The sequence below is a fragment of the Macaca mulatta genome, chromosome 15 (genome assembly GCF_049350105.2).
Source record: "Macaca mulatta isolate MMU2019108-1 chromosome 15, T2T-MMU8v2.0, whole genome shotgun sequence".
Taxonomy (NCBI): domain Eukaryota; kingdom Metazoa; phylum Chordata; class Mammalia; order Primates; family Cercopithecidae; genus Macaca; species Macaca mulatta.
In genome coordinates this window covers 41,629,616-41,646,092 of record NC_133420.1, presented here as the reverse complement: position 1 = coordinate 41,646,092, position 16,477 = coordinate 41,629,616, and the positions used below count along the sequence as shown (strand labels likewise).

At 42.4% G+C, this 16,477-nt stretch overlaps 1 protein-coding gene across 7 annotated transcripts in view; it reads right to left on the bottom strand.

The window, feature by feature from the left end:
* The window catches only part of ASTN2 (astrotactin 2), a 985,877-nt gene that overhangs the window by 212,668 nt on the left and 756,732 nt on the right, over positions 1-16,477 (bottom strand). For all 7 annotated transcript variants that reach the window (XM_015116965.3, XM_015116967.3, XM_015116966.3 and 4 more), the window contains one exon: positions 6,379-6,644. In XM_015116965.3, coding sequence (XP_014972451.3) covers positions 6,379-6,644 — 266 coding nt within the window. The remainder of the gene's footprint in view (positions 1-6,378; positions 6,645-16,477) is intronic.

The window sequence follows — 16,477 nt, the reverse complement described above, 5'->3', positions numbered from 1 at the left end:
ATAATAGATTGTCTACTTTACAAATGAGTAAAAGTCAGGTCACATAGACAGTAAATGGCACAGAAGGGATTCAAATCCAACTCTGTCTGGCTCTTCACTATGCCACTCCTCTGCCTCCTCCACTTGGAAGACTCTCTTTCACCCGGAAGCTAAGTTAACAACCGCATGAAGTCTTGTACATTTAAGCACCAGTTGTGCTGAGCCAACCTCTGTGGCTTTGGGCTGTGTAAGAGCCATTTAACAGGTGGAGGGAGATTTATGCATTAATCAAATTCTGCATCATAAAGAGTTTTTTTCTCCTTCTCTTGTTCAAAACAACAGCACAAAGTATAATCAAGGGCTCGTTTCCAGCTTAGGCAGAAGGCATCATCTTTTCCCATGCATTCACTGGAGTGTACCTAAGGAGACCCCAACTACCCAAGGAGCTAGTATCCAACAGTCCCCAAGGCCATCGAGAATACCTTGGTCCAGAATCAGAGGACAAAAATACCCCACAAACCTCAGGCATGGCATATTCTCTCCCTGTTAGTCCCTAACTGTGCCATAAAATGGGGTTCAGGATTTTACTCAGAGCTTCTACTCCAGGGGTCAGGGGTTCTCATAGAGAAGAACTTCCATTCTGCATTAGAATGAGCTATGATATTCATTGCCAACACAGTATGAGTTCCAGCAATGTTTATAAAGTGAGAAAATGCCCCTGAGATCCCTCCATTTGTAAAGTGCCCTTTTAGGTTAGCCAATGGCCTCTCCCATACAAAATATGAATCCTCTTCTAAAATGTCATGTCCCCAGCACTTTAGGCACCAGCAAAGTTTTCAAGTACTACCTAGAAAAGGAGTTACCAAAGGAAACATAGAAAAAGAAAAGAGCCATTTTAAATAAACATTATTTTTATCACTATCATAGTCAACATTCATCTGCTAAGTGATTTCTTCCTGGACATTATGCATTCATTATCTCGTTTGATTCCCATGAAGTAGGGATTGTGAGACCACATTTTACAAATGTGGAAACTGAGGTATGAAGACACCATTCAGCATCACACTGTGAATGGGGATTGAAGAAAGATCCCAACACAAGGCGGTGGAGCAAAGATCCTGTACTATCTGCTTCCATGTAAATAAAGTGTCTTATAGGAAACTCAGAAAGAAACTGACTCAACTTATCTTTTTTTTGTTTGTTTGTATTTTGTTTTTTGAAGTAGGAAAAGAAAGTCCCAGAAAGGGAAAAGAACTTGCTATGACTTGCTATGACTCAGTGTGAAAGCCCAGGCCCCTCAACTATAGGTCAGGGCTCTTTAGTGTTTTCTTGTATCCATGTGGCCTGTAGAGATGTTAGAAAGATGGAAAAGTGATGGGAGGAAGGGTGATGGGAGTTTGAGGCAGAGTTGGAGAAACAAATGATAAACAAAATGAGAGTAGCTGCTTTTTCTTCCCACCAGATTTGTTTTGTGGCCATATTCCCTTCCTCCAGGATCATTTCCAGACCTGCAGTGGGCCTATCCCACTCATTCCCACTGCAACCTGGCTCCCTTGGAAATGCCTAAGGCACTCCATCCCTTAGGCTGCCATGACACTTTAAACAGGCCTTTCATTTGTGTTTGGGAAGGGAGAGAAGAAACTGGAGGCTTGGAAGAAGCTACCTACAGTCTTTCAGCTCTAACCTTTCTTTGCAAGGATCACTAAGAGGAAAAGAGAGTGGAAGTGAGAAGACAGTAGCCATGCCTGTCGTCTGTTCTAACTTATCCTGGCTTCCCGACTGCCCTGGGGCTAAGCTTCTCACCACATGTTGTGCAGTTCTGCCTGACTTCTCTTCAGCATTGTCCATGGGGTTTTCTCCCAGTCTCAGCTCCAGCCACACTGGTTTTCATTCTCTTCCTGAAATGGGTCACATTTGTTCATTCTTCAGGTCTTTGCAGAAGTTGGGCATTCTACCAGCGATGTTCTCATTCTCCTCTTCCTTTCTGAAACCCCAGACTTTCACATTCATTTTAAGCACTTGGCCCCCAAAAGCTCACTTTACATGTCACTTCCTCAGGAAAGCCTTCTCTGCACAAGGCCCCTTGATACACGCTTGCAACCCACCAGCCTAGTACTCTGTACAGTCTTGACTCTATTTATTCATGTGATTGTTTCATTAATAATGTCTTCTCCATAAGTCTGTGAACTCCATAAAGATAAAGACCATATCCACTTGTCATACTGTTCACTCTTCAGGGTATAACGCAGTCTTAGCATACAGTGGGGGCACAAAGATACTTAATGAATGAATGACCAGCACTTCCAGCTCCACAGGTCTCCTGCAAGGAGAACAGTGACATCTAGTGACCACTTTCACACTCTTGGGATTCTCTGATTACACACCACTAATTGGCCTCAGAAAGACCTCACTGGATTTCCAATAAATTGAATATTTCAATGATGCTGAGAGAACCTGGCATGGAATCCAGACATAGGGGAATCTGGCTCCTGCACAAACAGGAAAGGCACCACCAGCCTATCTATTGTTATGCATGTGCCAAGAACACATTGCAAAAGTCCCGTGGCTTGGCTTGTAGTGTGTCACATTGCAGATGAGGACAGTGTGGCCCAGAAAGGCCGTCACTGGGGCGAGTTCACAGAGCAGTAAACAGGGATATTCATAGGCTCATTCACCAAGTCCCAGAAGGCCAGTCACACACAGCTACATCCACTGATACAACACTAGTCGAGCTACTAGGTATTTTTATTTATTTGTGTTTTGGAGACTGTGTCTCATTCAGTTGCCCGGGTTGAAGTGCAGTGGCACAATCATAGCTCACTGAAGTTTTGACCTCTTCCTTGAGTGCTTGATGCACTCAAGCGATCCTCCCACCTCAGTCTCCAGAGTGGCTGGGATGACAGGTGTGCACAACCACACCAGGCTCCTTTTTTTTTTTTTTTTTTTTTGAGACAGAGTCTCACTCTTCGCCCAGGCTGGAGTGCAACGGTGCAATCTCGGCTCACTGGAACCTCCGCCTCCTGGATTCAAGCGATTCTCCTGCCTCAGTCTCCTGAGTAGCTGGGATTATAGGTGCATGCCACTACACCCAACTAATTTTTGTATTTTTAGTAGAGATGGAGTTTCACCATGTTGACCAGGCTGGTCCTGAACTCCTGACATCATGATCAGCCTGTCTTGGCCCCCCAAAGTGCTAAGATCACAGGCGTGAGCTACCGCACCAGACTGGTCTTGAACCCACCAGACTCAAGCTATCCTCTCACCTCAGGCTCCCAAAGTGCTAGAATTACAGGCATGAACCACTACCCCTGGCCCTGTTCTTGTTATTTACTGGAATCTGCAACAGCCTCTTCATGGATCTCCTTGATTCTACTCTTACATTCTCACAGTCTATTCTGACCCTGCCGTTGGAGGTGTGGAGACATACACATATGTATTTTATTGTTGGTGTTAGTTTGGGGACCTCTGATGCACAGAATTAAATTATTTGCAATGTTCAGTTTAGGACTGAAGCTCATTGTTGAGCCATACATGGGTAGGCTTTATTTGTTCAGTTACCTAGTTAGTTTTAATAAACTTTTTAAACTTTAATGAACTCCCACAAATCTACCACCACCAACACCAGCTAGGGGCTGGACGCAGTGGCTTACACCTGTAATTCCAGCACTTTGGGAGTCTGAGGCAGGTGGATTGCTTCAGGTCAGAAGTTCGAGATCAGCTTGGACAACATGGTGAAACCTTGTCTCTACTAAAAGTACAAAAATTAGTCAGGCGTGGTGGTGGGCGCTTGTAATTCCAGCTACTCAGGAGGCTGAGACAGGAGAATTGTTCAAACCCAGGAGGTGGAGGTTGCAGTGAGCCAAGATCGCGCCACTACACTCCAGCCTGGGCAATAGGGCGAGACTCAGTCTCAAACAAACAAAGAAACACCAGCTAGGAACTTGACTACTTACATGTAACATATGCTTCCTCATGCTATTACCTTACTTTCCTGACTCAAGATAACCATCATCCTGACTCTTATGTTCATCACTTCCTTGTTTCTCTTTTTAAATCATATTTATTGCATCTGTATTTATTCCTAAAAGATAGTATATTTGAGGTGTAGGTGTGCTTTAACTTAAAGAAGGGAGGAAAGGGTGTTGTGCCATATAAAATGTTTGGGGCCAGGCATGGTGGCTCACGCCTGTAATCCCAGCACTTTGGGAGGCCGAGGTGGGTCGATTACCTGAGGTTAGGAGTTCAAGATCAGCCTGACCAACATGGTAAAACTCCATCTCTACTAAAAGCACAAAAAAATTAGCTCAGCATGGTGGCGGGTACCTATAATCCCAGCTACTTGGGAGGCTGAGGCAGGAGAATCACTTGAACCCAGGAGGCAACAGTGAGCCGAGATTGCGCCATTGCACTCCAGCCTGGGCAACAAGAGCAAAACTCTGTCTCAAAAAAAAAAAAAAAAAATTGGGGACTTACTTTCTTCAGTTAATAATATGTTCACTCATTTCATATTGACGGGTATCACTACTGCTCACTCATCTTGGTTTTTGTAGTATATTCTATCGAATATATATCCTACGCTTTATTTCACTGCTGTCCCATGGATGGGAATTTGAGTTTTTTACAGAGGCCTCCTTCTGCCACACAATCTAATCCCAACAGCCTCCTGCCAATAATCATGCATCATCATCACCTCATGGCCCGCAGGATAGGGTCGAGATTCCACAATCTGGCTTATGATATTGTGGAAATGCTCAGGACTCATTTTGTTTCTCCCTCTGTCCTTGGTCTTAGTCATGGGACATTTCTTTTGGTCTTTGTACAAACAATGTTCTTTTCTTCCTTAGGTCCTCTACCTGACACTTTCCCCACCTCCTTACTCCCACACCTTGTCTTTCCTCTATGAAGCTCTGTATGAGCACTTAACACCCTCTAGCACTTAGCCAAGAAGGATGCTGTGGGAGGGGCACAGGATTCATAGAGTTCCACTCGACTTAGTCAGTGGTCTACCACTGGAGGCCCAGGGGTATCTAGGAGCTGTTGTAGAGGGAGGAGTGGGGATCAAATGGGAGATACTTTATCTACCTTCCTCTGCCTCATTGAACTAGTGGCATCACTATTCCTGATTTTATGGATTGAGTTTCAAGAAAGATTGCATTTGGAAAAAGTGTTCCATAAAGATAAGTTTGCAAACCAGTGAACCAATAATTCATAAGTCCCCTCAAGCCCTGCCATTCTATAATTAAAAGTGAGAGAACCAAAGAGAAAAGAGGAGCAATAATTTCAAGGCTAAGTATATAAACTCTGGAGCAGACCAACTTTGAGCAAATCACTTAATATCTTTGAGGTTTCCTCAGCTGTAAAATGGGTATGATATTAAAATGAACCAAATGAAATTGCCATTTTACAAGTAAAAAATGGCCAAATGGCAGCAATTTCATATGAATCAAACCAATATATGTAAGTAAATCACAGATCTGGAGGGCAGAGTAAATGAGATAATGCAAGTATTGTACTGAGGTAGACACTGCTAGATTTTCACCAAACCCATATCTTTTCCTAGGCACACAGGTAAAATCCATTTCCCTGTCTTCATTTCAGACAGGTATGGACAATGGCTGAGTTCTAATCAATAGAATGGATGAGAGGTAAAATGACACTTGCCACTTTCAGGCTTGGCCTATTTAAACCTATGATATTCAACCCTCCCTGTTCTTTCTCCTTCCACAGCAATTATGGAAGCATCAGATCAATGCAGCACACAAGGAACAGGCTGAGCCCCTGCATTACTTTTTCTTTTTTTGGAGACCAAGTCTCACTCTGTTACCCAGGTTGGAGTGCAATGGCGCGATCTCGGCTCACTGCAACCTCTGCCTCCCAGGTTTAAGCAATTCTCCTGCCTCAGCCTCCCAAAGTAGCTGGGATTACAGATGCCTGCAACCACACCTGGTGAATTTTTGTGTTTTTAGTAGAGATGGGGTTTCACCATGTTGGCCAGGCTGCACTCAAACTCCTGACCTCAGGTGATCCACCCACATTGGCCTCCCAAAGTGTTGGGATTACAGGCATGAACCACCGTGCCCAGCCTGCACTACTTCTCATAAAGTCACCCATCAACCAAAAACATTTATTTGGGATGCTGCACAAACAAACAAACAAACAAACAAAAACCTTGATTATATTAAGCCACTGAGATTTAAGGGTTTATTGTTTATAACAACTAGTATTGTCAAACTATGTAAGTACTTAGAACATGGTAAGGAATCAATAAATGTTGGTAATCACCATGATGATGGTATGATGATGATCATGATGACAATTCCCCTGGACAAAGGGTCCACAAGGGCAGGAGGTAGGAGGGCTGGTCAAGTCTGACTGAGTGGCTGGGCCAGGGAAGCTTACCTCCTTTGTGCCGTTGTCTTGGATGAGGGTATAAAGTGGCACCACACGGTTGATTTCCAGCAGCACTGGTGTGGGGCTCAGCTGCTCCTTGCCTGGCCGGCGGCAAAGGTGACAGGTAGATGGACAGCGCCCCTTCTCTTCACAGCGAATCTCCACACCTGAAATGAGCTGGTCATCTGACAGCATCTGGGCTGTCAGCAAACCTGAGAGGTAGGTGATGAAGGGCATGGACTTGAGCTCCTTCTTGCTGCCCAGCTCTGTGGTCTCTGGAGAGGCACAAAACAGGAAAAGGGAAGGGTAAACTCAGGATTACTCAAAAGGCCAGACTCTTGAACTCACAAAATACAGATGCTAAGAAGCTGGTATCCATTGAAGAGGTAAAAAGATGATAGAGTGATTTATTCATGATGCCTTGGAAAGACTGCCAGAATGAGGGTTCAAAGGCCAGAATGGTGTATTGTCCTACTACTTACATTAAATATCCACTCACTTTGTCTGGCACTCATTTTCCCCATATGTAAAGTTGGAACCAGGCACAGAAATCCCAGCACTTTGGGAGGCCAAGGCAGGTGGACCACCTGAGGTCAAGAGTTTAAGACCAACCTGGCCAACATTGCTAAACCCCATATCTACTAAAAATACAAGCCGAGTATGGGGGTATGTACCTATAATCTCAACTACTCGGAAGGCTGAGGCAGGAGAATCACTTGAACCCAGGAAGCAGAGGTTGCAGTGAGCTGAGATTGTGCCACTGCACACCAACCTGGGCAAGAGAGTGAGACTCCATCTCAAAATAAATAAATAAATGAAAAATAAATGAATAAATAAAGTTGGTAGGTTGGGCTACATTGTTACTCAGTAATTGTGCAAGATATAAATATTCAAAGGTATTTTTTAGACAACCAAAAATTCCTTTCTGTCGTCTGTCAACCTACAAAAAGTATATCCTTCCTTTAAAATTTATATCTAGTCCTATATTTTCCATGCAGCCCAATATTACAAGGAACACACAAGCTTTGGATCAAGCCAACTTCATCTGAAATCTCATTTCTGCTTGAAAATACCTCCGCAACTTTAGGAAAATGTCAATATCCTGGTGACTCCAATGATAAATTCTGAGAAATGGAGTTAATAATACCAATGAAATCAGTTATGAATAGCAAATGAGAAAGAAGGAGGTAGGACTGCCTGGAAAAGACATTATTTCTCCTTTTTGTGTGTGTGTGTGCTTACCTGTTGCCTTGTACACACTTTTCCTGCCTCTTTCTTCATGTGCACACTGAGATCTAATGCTTGCTTCATTCTGTGCCATCTCTCTTGATCTGTAAACCAGTATTTCCCACCTCTGTGCCTTTGCTCACTCTGTGCTGCTTTTCCCTTCGGCCTTTCCACATCTCTTCTATCTATCTATGCTCCATTCCAATGTTACTGTCCTTAGGGAATCATTCTTCATTGCCCCAGCCCTTCTTTTCTGAATAAGTGTTTCTACTTATGAGATCTCATTTAAGTTCATTTTCCCTTCCCATTTTCTGCTGACCTCTAAAACAATATTATCAACTCTTGGAGACCAGGGGCCATGGCTTCCATTCCTACCCACTTTCAGTGCCAAACATGGTGCGAGGGATGTATTTGATACTCAGTCAGACAGAGAGATTATAGAATTCTGAATGGCTACAGCTATATTCATGATCTAGTCTAGAGTCTCCAAAACTCTTCTGAGGAATCCTAGGGATCCTAGGAAGCACCACAGCAATTGATTGTATAGAAAAAGAGGGAAATTGAGCAGGCAGGGCTCTAAACTCTCATTTCTGTTTCAAACAGAGCAGTTTCACTTATATTTCTTTTATAGACTGGCCTTCTATACAAGATTTCATTAAAAAAAAAAAGGGGGGGGTTCTATGGCTATATCAAAAACCTTGAAGCAGCAAAGTGATTTGTACATCCGAGAGGGTTCCTTTTACATCACAGACTATGTGAATGGTATCCTCACAGATGTGCAGTGCGTCATCTGAGCGGTAAAACATGGTAATTTTATACTAAGAGACGGAGCTTAATCCATCTGGCAGATTCAACAAAGCCTGGTAATGTCAAGGCAAGCTTCTGCCTCAGTGGAAATAGGGGCCCTGAGCCCTGATGTCGGGGAGAAAAAGGAGAGTTATCTCTTGCTCTTGTTCTCGGCTTGTAGTGACACGCAGCTGATCTGGAAATGGACTTGCCAATTAGAAATACAAATAAACGCAGCCTTCATTCATTACTCTCTGGGCCCTCAGGCCTGGAATCTGGCCTCCACCTTTTCTGTCTGGCTGTCAGCAAATGCTTATGAGTATCAGATCAAAGGCTCTGGGGGAGGAAGACAAGGAAAATTCCAGTTAACCAATCCTTCACAGGGATTAAAGAAGGGTAGTTACTAAGACAAACAAAACAAGGGTGTAAGGAAGGCATCCCAGCAGCTAGAGACAGGATAGTCTTATATCCAGACCTTTCAAAAGAAGATGATGATGACTTTTCATAGACCAGAGGGACAGTTTTGAGGAAAGATGACTTCAAACTTGGGAGAGAATAGCCATTCGGGGAGAAGGTCAAGAGAGAGTCAGAGCAATGAGGACACTAGGGACTCATTAGCCCACACTCTGGCCTAGGTCAACAAACTATGGCCCATGGGCCAAATCCAGTCCCCTTCCAGCTTGTGTAAATAAAGTTTTATTGGAACACAGCCACCCCCATTCATTTATTTATTGTGAAAAGCCACAATGACAGAATTGAGTAGTTACAACAAAGACTCTATAATCACAAAGCCTAAAAATATTAACTAACTTACCCTTTTCAGAAAAAGTTTGGCAACCCCTGCTCTTGACCTAGTTTATAGATGGGGAAACTGAGTTTCAGAGAAATGATCCAACCACACAGGAATATGGAAGTATGATGGATTAGGTAATGTAAAAATTGTGGAATCAAATGCACCATCAATATACTTAGATCATGCATCTCCAGGGAGAAAAAATAGACTGGGGTATCTTTTCTTCATATAATGGATTTCAAAAACTATTGAAAGAACACACTTTTATGCTGATCTAGTACAAATCTTCACATTTTACAAAAGAGAAAAGTGTGTCCCAAAGAAGGAAAATGACTTTCCAAGGTCACACAGTGAGTCAGTGATCCTTTCAACACACAATCCCAGTTTTCTAATAACCAATTCATCATTTAAATGACTATCTCATGTTATCTCATATTTTAAAACACAGATGGCATGATCCCCATAGCACCTTGCTATATGCACATAATTTCATTGAGAAGAAATATAACTTGGTGCTAAGAGTAAAAATCCCCTTGATCAAACAAACATTCACAGTCATTGGGTTAAAGATATAACTATCCATTTAACAATACAATAATCTATAGATCTTTGCTAGTCTGCTTTTGTTCAATAAATCTTCAGTTTTTTAAATCTATCATCCCTATTGGTGCAGTAAAAGCCCACAACCTTGGCTGAAAATTGCACCACAGTAGCAGTATAGAATTTACAGCTGAATTTAAGGGTTAATTTTGCCAAAGGAGGGCTATAATCTGGTCCAACCCCATTGAAACCTATGACCAAAATAAGGAGAGGGACTTATTTCTAAGTCTCACGCACTTGTATTAACAGTGACCCTTTTCTTAGAGACTGCGTCACGCCTAAGTTATGATCTAGATGAGAGTTAAGATGGAACACCATTAGCCATTCCATTAATTATTCCTCTGTAGACATTACAATTGCAAAAGCTAATTGCTTCTGTTTCAACCTTAACCTGTGGTTAAAGTCATCTATTCGAAAGGCAAATGTTATATTCTTCTCCTGCTTAAAACTCTTCCATTGCACTTCACTGCTCTTAGGTTAAAGACCAAAACCCTTAAGACAGCACATAGAAAATGTGGGATCTAGACAACATGCTGCCTCTCCAGTTGGATCTCTTATTCTGTTCCTCCTAGTTCAGCTACAATGGCTAAATTCCTTGCATATACCCTCTGCCCCTCTCAATCCTGTCACAGGCTCTTCTCTCTGCACAGAATTATTTCCCCCACCCCATCTCCAGCCCTGCATTTTCCAAGCTAACTTCCACTCATCCCTCAGGTCTTAGTTCAACTGCCTACTCCTCAGAAAAGCCTTCCCTGAATTCCTCATGCCACTAATGTATACTAAGATACACACACACACACACACACACACACACACAGGGTCTCTCTCTGTCACCTGGGTTGAAGTCAGTGGCACAATCTCAGCTCACTGCAATCTCTGCCTCCTGGGCTTAAGTAATCCCCCCACCTCAGCCTCCCAAGTAGCTGGGACCACAGACACACGCCACCACACCTGGCTAATGTTTTCTTGTTTTTTGGTTTTTTTGTTGTTGTTGTTGTTGCTGTTGTTGTTGTTGTTGTTTTGTATTTTTTGGTAGAGACAGCTTTTCACCATGTTGCCCAGGCTGGTCTTGAACTCCTGAGCTCAAGTAATCTGCCCATCTCAGCCTCCCAAAGTGCTGGGATTATAGACATGAGCCACTGCACCTGACCTACTAAGATTTCATATTACAGACCCTCAAAGCATCCTGTTCTCTGTATCACCTATTAACGTCTCGAGATCGTAAACTACATGAAGGAAAAGACAGCATCAGTTTTGCTGATCCCATATCCATCTTACACAGTACCTGGAACACAGCAGGCTTTCAAAAATATTTTAAATATTTGTTAAATATATAGTAAACATAAATACCCTGTGCTGCCTTATCCAAGCATCGATGAACCTAAGAGCCAGAATTGGTAAATTACAAGGACGATAAGTAATAAATGATTGTAGTCAATACACAACCTCTTCCCAAAGTAAAATTAGTGCTCTAATCAAAAGGTCAACAGATGAATAGCTGAGCACTTTTCCAGTTACTCTGACCCTCTCTAGGTTTTTATGTAGGCTCTTGCCATTAAGTGAATGGGAGAGTTAGGTTAAAATACGGTATCTTTAACAGGCCAAGGAAAAAGAACATTTTTGAAGAGACTTATCCTCTGTTCACATTTCCCATCCCTCTGAACAATGCTTCCAAAATAGGATCATGTCTGGTTTCAAGCCCAATTCAGTTCCAATGACACTACAACCCATTCATTTGAGAACCTGCCAACTGAACTCTCTTTTTTCTCCTCCCAAATTCCTGCTGGGTATTATTTTGTTGCCACCAAAAAAAAAAAAAAAAAAAAAAAAGCCTCAGTTGAAGTGACAACTCCTTGTTGGGAGGGCAGCCAGGGCTTTTCGGCAGGAGGTGATGGCACCGCTTGCCCTCATCCAGAAAACAAAACAAAGCATCAGACTAAGGACTTCTGGGAGAGCCAAAGCTGCACGGATGTTTGTTCAATATTCGGCAACAGTGCAGGGCTCTGCCTCCCTAGTCAGACAGGCTTGCTTTGGCACTAGGTTTGCACTTGAAGCATTTAAAAGCTCCACAGGGACCAGAGGGGCTCAAATTAGAAACATTAAGGGAGAGGGGAAAAGGTGAGACTTTCATATCATAAAGAATGGCCTTTATTATAGCAATGGCCTCCCAGGAATTACTGAAATTGGATCATTTCTTAGGCGGAGTTACTGTCTCCTGTTGGAGGAAAGCAATTGCTCTGAGGCCTGACTCAAGGACCCACACAAATATCTTTAAGAAGGGGAAAATAGCCAGCTGAAATGCCATTAGCAAGGCCTGCACTTCTGTGTTGTGCAATATGAACTTCCTCAGCCCAACAATCAAAGTCCAGCATCATTAGTGTGCCCTTTATAAATAATAGTATCAACCTAAAAGAGTTATTGTGAGGATTAAGTAAGGGGCCTGGAACAAGTTAAGCACTCAATAAATATTATTTGTTATTGTTGTTGTTGCTGTAGTTGTTATAATTACATTGCTGTTGTTGTTACACGACATTAAAATCGAAATTTCTGTTGAGACACCAAGGCCTAATAGAAGTAAAATTCCAAAGTCATGCCCCTAGATGCAGAATTTACAAAGGAGATGAAATCTAACCAATTTCATAACTCTAGAAAACTCAGCCAGAACAAAGACATAAAAAGAGGTTAGACCAGGCACAGGGCTCACACATGTAATCCCAATACTTTGGGAGGCCGAGGCAGGTGAATTACTTGAGCTCAGGAGTTTGAAATCAGCCTGGCCAACATGGCAAAACCCCATCCCGATGAAAAACACAAAAATTAGTTGGGTGTTGGCACACGCCTGTAATCTCAGTTATTTGGGAGGCCGAGGCACAAGAATCACTTGAACCCGGGAGGTAGAGGTTGCAGTGAGCCGAGATTCTGCCACTGTATTCCAGCCTGGGTGACAGAGTGAGACCCTGTCTCAAAAAAAAAAAAAAAAAAAAAAGGAATAAAAAAGAAAAAAGAGAGGTCAGAAAGCACCAAGAAAAGATTTTTCTTTTTTTTTTTTTTTTTTTGAGATGGATAGAGTCTTGCTCTGTCACCCAGGTTGGAGTGCAGTGGCGCAATCTCGGCTCACTGCAACCTCCACCTCTCGGGTTCAAGCAATTCTGCCTCAGCCTCCTGAGTAGCTGGGACTACAGGTACATGACACCATGCCTGGCTAATTTTTGTATTTGCAAGAAGAGATTTAAGGAAGTTTTTTTTTGTTTTTGTTTTTGTTTTGCAAAGAACTATTACCATGTTTGGAGTCTTCAGCACCCTAGGCAGCTCAAGTGTTAAATGCTATCTTCTAACTCTAAGTTTTGTGAGAGGAACCCTCAGGAGTGACACTTGGAGAACTTGGATATATTTTCAGCAACTGTCAAGAAAATGGACTAGGCTCCATCTTCATCTGAAAAAGCTGTAGTGGCCTATACCAACAGAACAGAAGGAGCTGCATGGGGATTAGCCCAAACCCCCAGAAGTTGCCCAGTGAAAAATGCTTGTTTCCTCTGAACTGTATACGGCTCACACAGAAGAAAGAACTGGCCTGGAACTGTTTTAAGCTCTACCCAAGAGGAATCTAACAGAGTGATGGGTCCCCCACAGTGAATCTCCATGGGGTAGGAAGCCAGAGAAACAGTAGGTAGGAAGGGATCACTGAAGCCAGCCAAAGAGAAATGGCATTGTTCAGGTCTTGTGAGAAGTCCCAAGCAATGGGGACCGATGAAAAGCCCCTGAACAAGCCCCCAAGGGAAAGGGCCAGCTTTTTAAAGATGCCAGGATCAGAGACTGCAAAGCCAGGTAAAATAATTCTAGAGCAAGTATGACCTTCCTAATCCTGACCACTGCTCTCTCTTTTTTTTTTGCTTATACTGGGAAGGAAAGGGAAGCAGAGGTGCAAGGCCAACCATATCCCACCTCTTAATGCTCCTATTGGGAAAGATAGGGAGATTTTATTTGCCAAAGGTTTGATTAAACTATTGGACTGGAAATCCTAATTCCTGATTTGAACGTATGTCAGCAATGTAAAATATCGATAGTGCTGCTGCCTATTCCATAAGTGATAATAGATTAGATGTGGTCTGCTAAGATTTTCATCTAGAGGTAGAGGGAAATTAACCCAGTAAACATATCACAAAGAGTGGCAGAATCAACTCATATGTATATACTTTTGAGCACACATGTTTTCACAGACTATATTTTAACTATTCTCAACTTGCACTATGAACTGAACTGTTTATATCCTCATTATAGTACACGTCATATTTCTATTGATTTAATATAATAATTAAATAAATATATTTCTCTCCAAATATACCATAAGCTTCATGAGAACAATGACCATGGCCATTGTTAATGAACATTTGCATTCGCAGCACAGAGTTCACTGTTGGACATCATGTAGACAGTCTGCAGGTAAATATCTGAACAAATGAATAGATGAATGCATAAATCTGACTCCTGCTCCACTAGTGCAACACTTATCAGACTTCAGACCAACTATCCCAATTTATCACCACAGCTCCAAAGACAGTTGGTCTTCGTTTTATTTTATTAATGTACACTTGATAGATCAGAGAGGTAAAGTAACGTGACCAAAGTCACACAGCTAGTAACTAGTCTAGCTATTTCTACCCAGGTTTTCTGCTCTTTCCACTGCCCGTATTTCCTCTCTGAAAAACTTTCAGCACCAGTTTTCACTCCTACAGGATGAGTCATATCCGTTCCAAATATTTGTGTCTTCCCGTTACCTCCTACCCCCAGGCAATGACCCCAACCTCCCTCACCCATTTCCATGGGCTAATAGGGTCTCCTGGGTGGAAAGCATTCTGAAGGTCACCTGGTCAGAAATCCCATCTAATTTTTCATTTACCACCAAATAATCCTCCAATTTATTCCTGGACATTTCTAAAGATGTGGAAATTAGTACCTTTCCAGGCCTCAAGTTCCACTGTGGAAAGACTATTAAACTTAGACTAACTTCTCATCTGGGAACCACACTTCTCATCCTAAGCATCAGACCCACGCCCAGAGTTAGGCACTTTACACTATTAGATGCCTTATCTACAGTACTCATGCCTGGTCTCTAGTTGGGGTGTAGGGTCATACTAAAATTAAACAACTAACTAGGTAGATGAAATTCCTATTCCAGGAACCGTGGGGGCACTCTTGGGTAGCTTCTGAGAAGGTATATGTGTATGAGTATGTGTATGTTGTGGTGTATGTGTTGTGTTCATATTGCAAGCACACACACACACACACACACACACTCACACACATTTGGGGAATGGAAAGAAGCAACAGTGGAGATTCCAAAAATAAGAAGCCAAAATTATAAAACTGCCAAACCCTAGGACAACTGATTTCCTAATCTAAGTGAATTTGGAAGCTCTTCCCCTAAATGTATAAGTAATAAGCACAATTACAGAGGGGCAGCTATAGCACAGTGTTTTGCTTGAGTTTAAATTCCATCTTTTTCATTTTCTAGCTGGGTGACCTTGGAACAAGACCTTAACCTCTCTAAGTCTCCATTTCTTCATCTGTAAAATGCTAATGATTTTAGTACCTAAATATTGGATTAGAAGATAAATGAGAAACTAAACTTAATGAAAAATATCCAATGCTAGGGTGTCAAGAGCCTCATCAGAGGTCATTTGTTCCGGCCCTTGGCATTCATCCTAGCATTATTCAACTCTTGTACATGTCTGAATCTGTAAATCTTCCCTTGAAACCTGCCTGATGGTTTAACTGTCAAAAATTTCCCCTTAAATTACCTGTCTTCTACCTACAAGAAGACAGTAGACCAGGGTAGAATTGAATGCATAAGTCCAAAACTGTTGAGTCAGACCACCTGATTTCAAATCTTAGTCAAGTCACTTCACCTCTCCAACCTTAGTGTGTTCATTTGTAAAATGGGGATACTAATTCCTCATCCAACTCTTCTAGGAATAAAACAAGCTATGTTGTGCTAACCCATTTTCACCTATGATCTCATACAGTTCTCCATCATCCTACAAAGTAGGGATTGTTGCCCCCTTTTACAAATGAGAGAACTGAGGCACAGCATGATAAAGTATAACTTGCAAGAGGATACATGTCTTCAAGTGAAAGCAGTTAAATTTCTGAGGCAGGTCACACTCTCTGTGTGAGAGGGACCCCTGGACGCTGCCCAGTAGCCTAGTAGTGGCCAGTGTCTTGGCCAGAATGAGGAATCAGTCGGCATTGAAGGGTAACATCTACTTCTTCCTCCTGAGGCAAGGCAGGCTGTGGCCAGTAATAGGAGGCTGAAAAAAAGGTCATATGTGATCTCCTGCTGCCCTCTAGTGCCTACTTAAGATGATTGCTCTGGGGAAACCTCTGTTCTGATCCTTGCCAAAGAACGATCATAGCGTGCAAAGCAACTTGCACTGAGGGAAGCCAGGGAAACAGTAAAAGCTAGCTATGATGCAAGGAAGCTTAGTACAATGACTAAAAGAATTCTGAAAGAGCATTTGCTGAGGCCTATTCAGTGCCAGGTTTACAGCTAGGCACAAGGGGGAAAAATATGAATAATAATTTGTTTCAATCCTTGTGGTACTCAAGTGTAGAGATCTGATGGGGCATGTTGGCTGGGAGTGAAAAAACAGAGATGGAGAAGGAGATGCTGAAGATATGGCAGAGAAAAAAGATAACTGATGC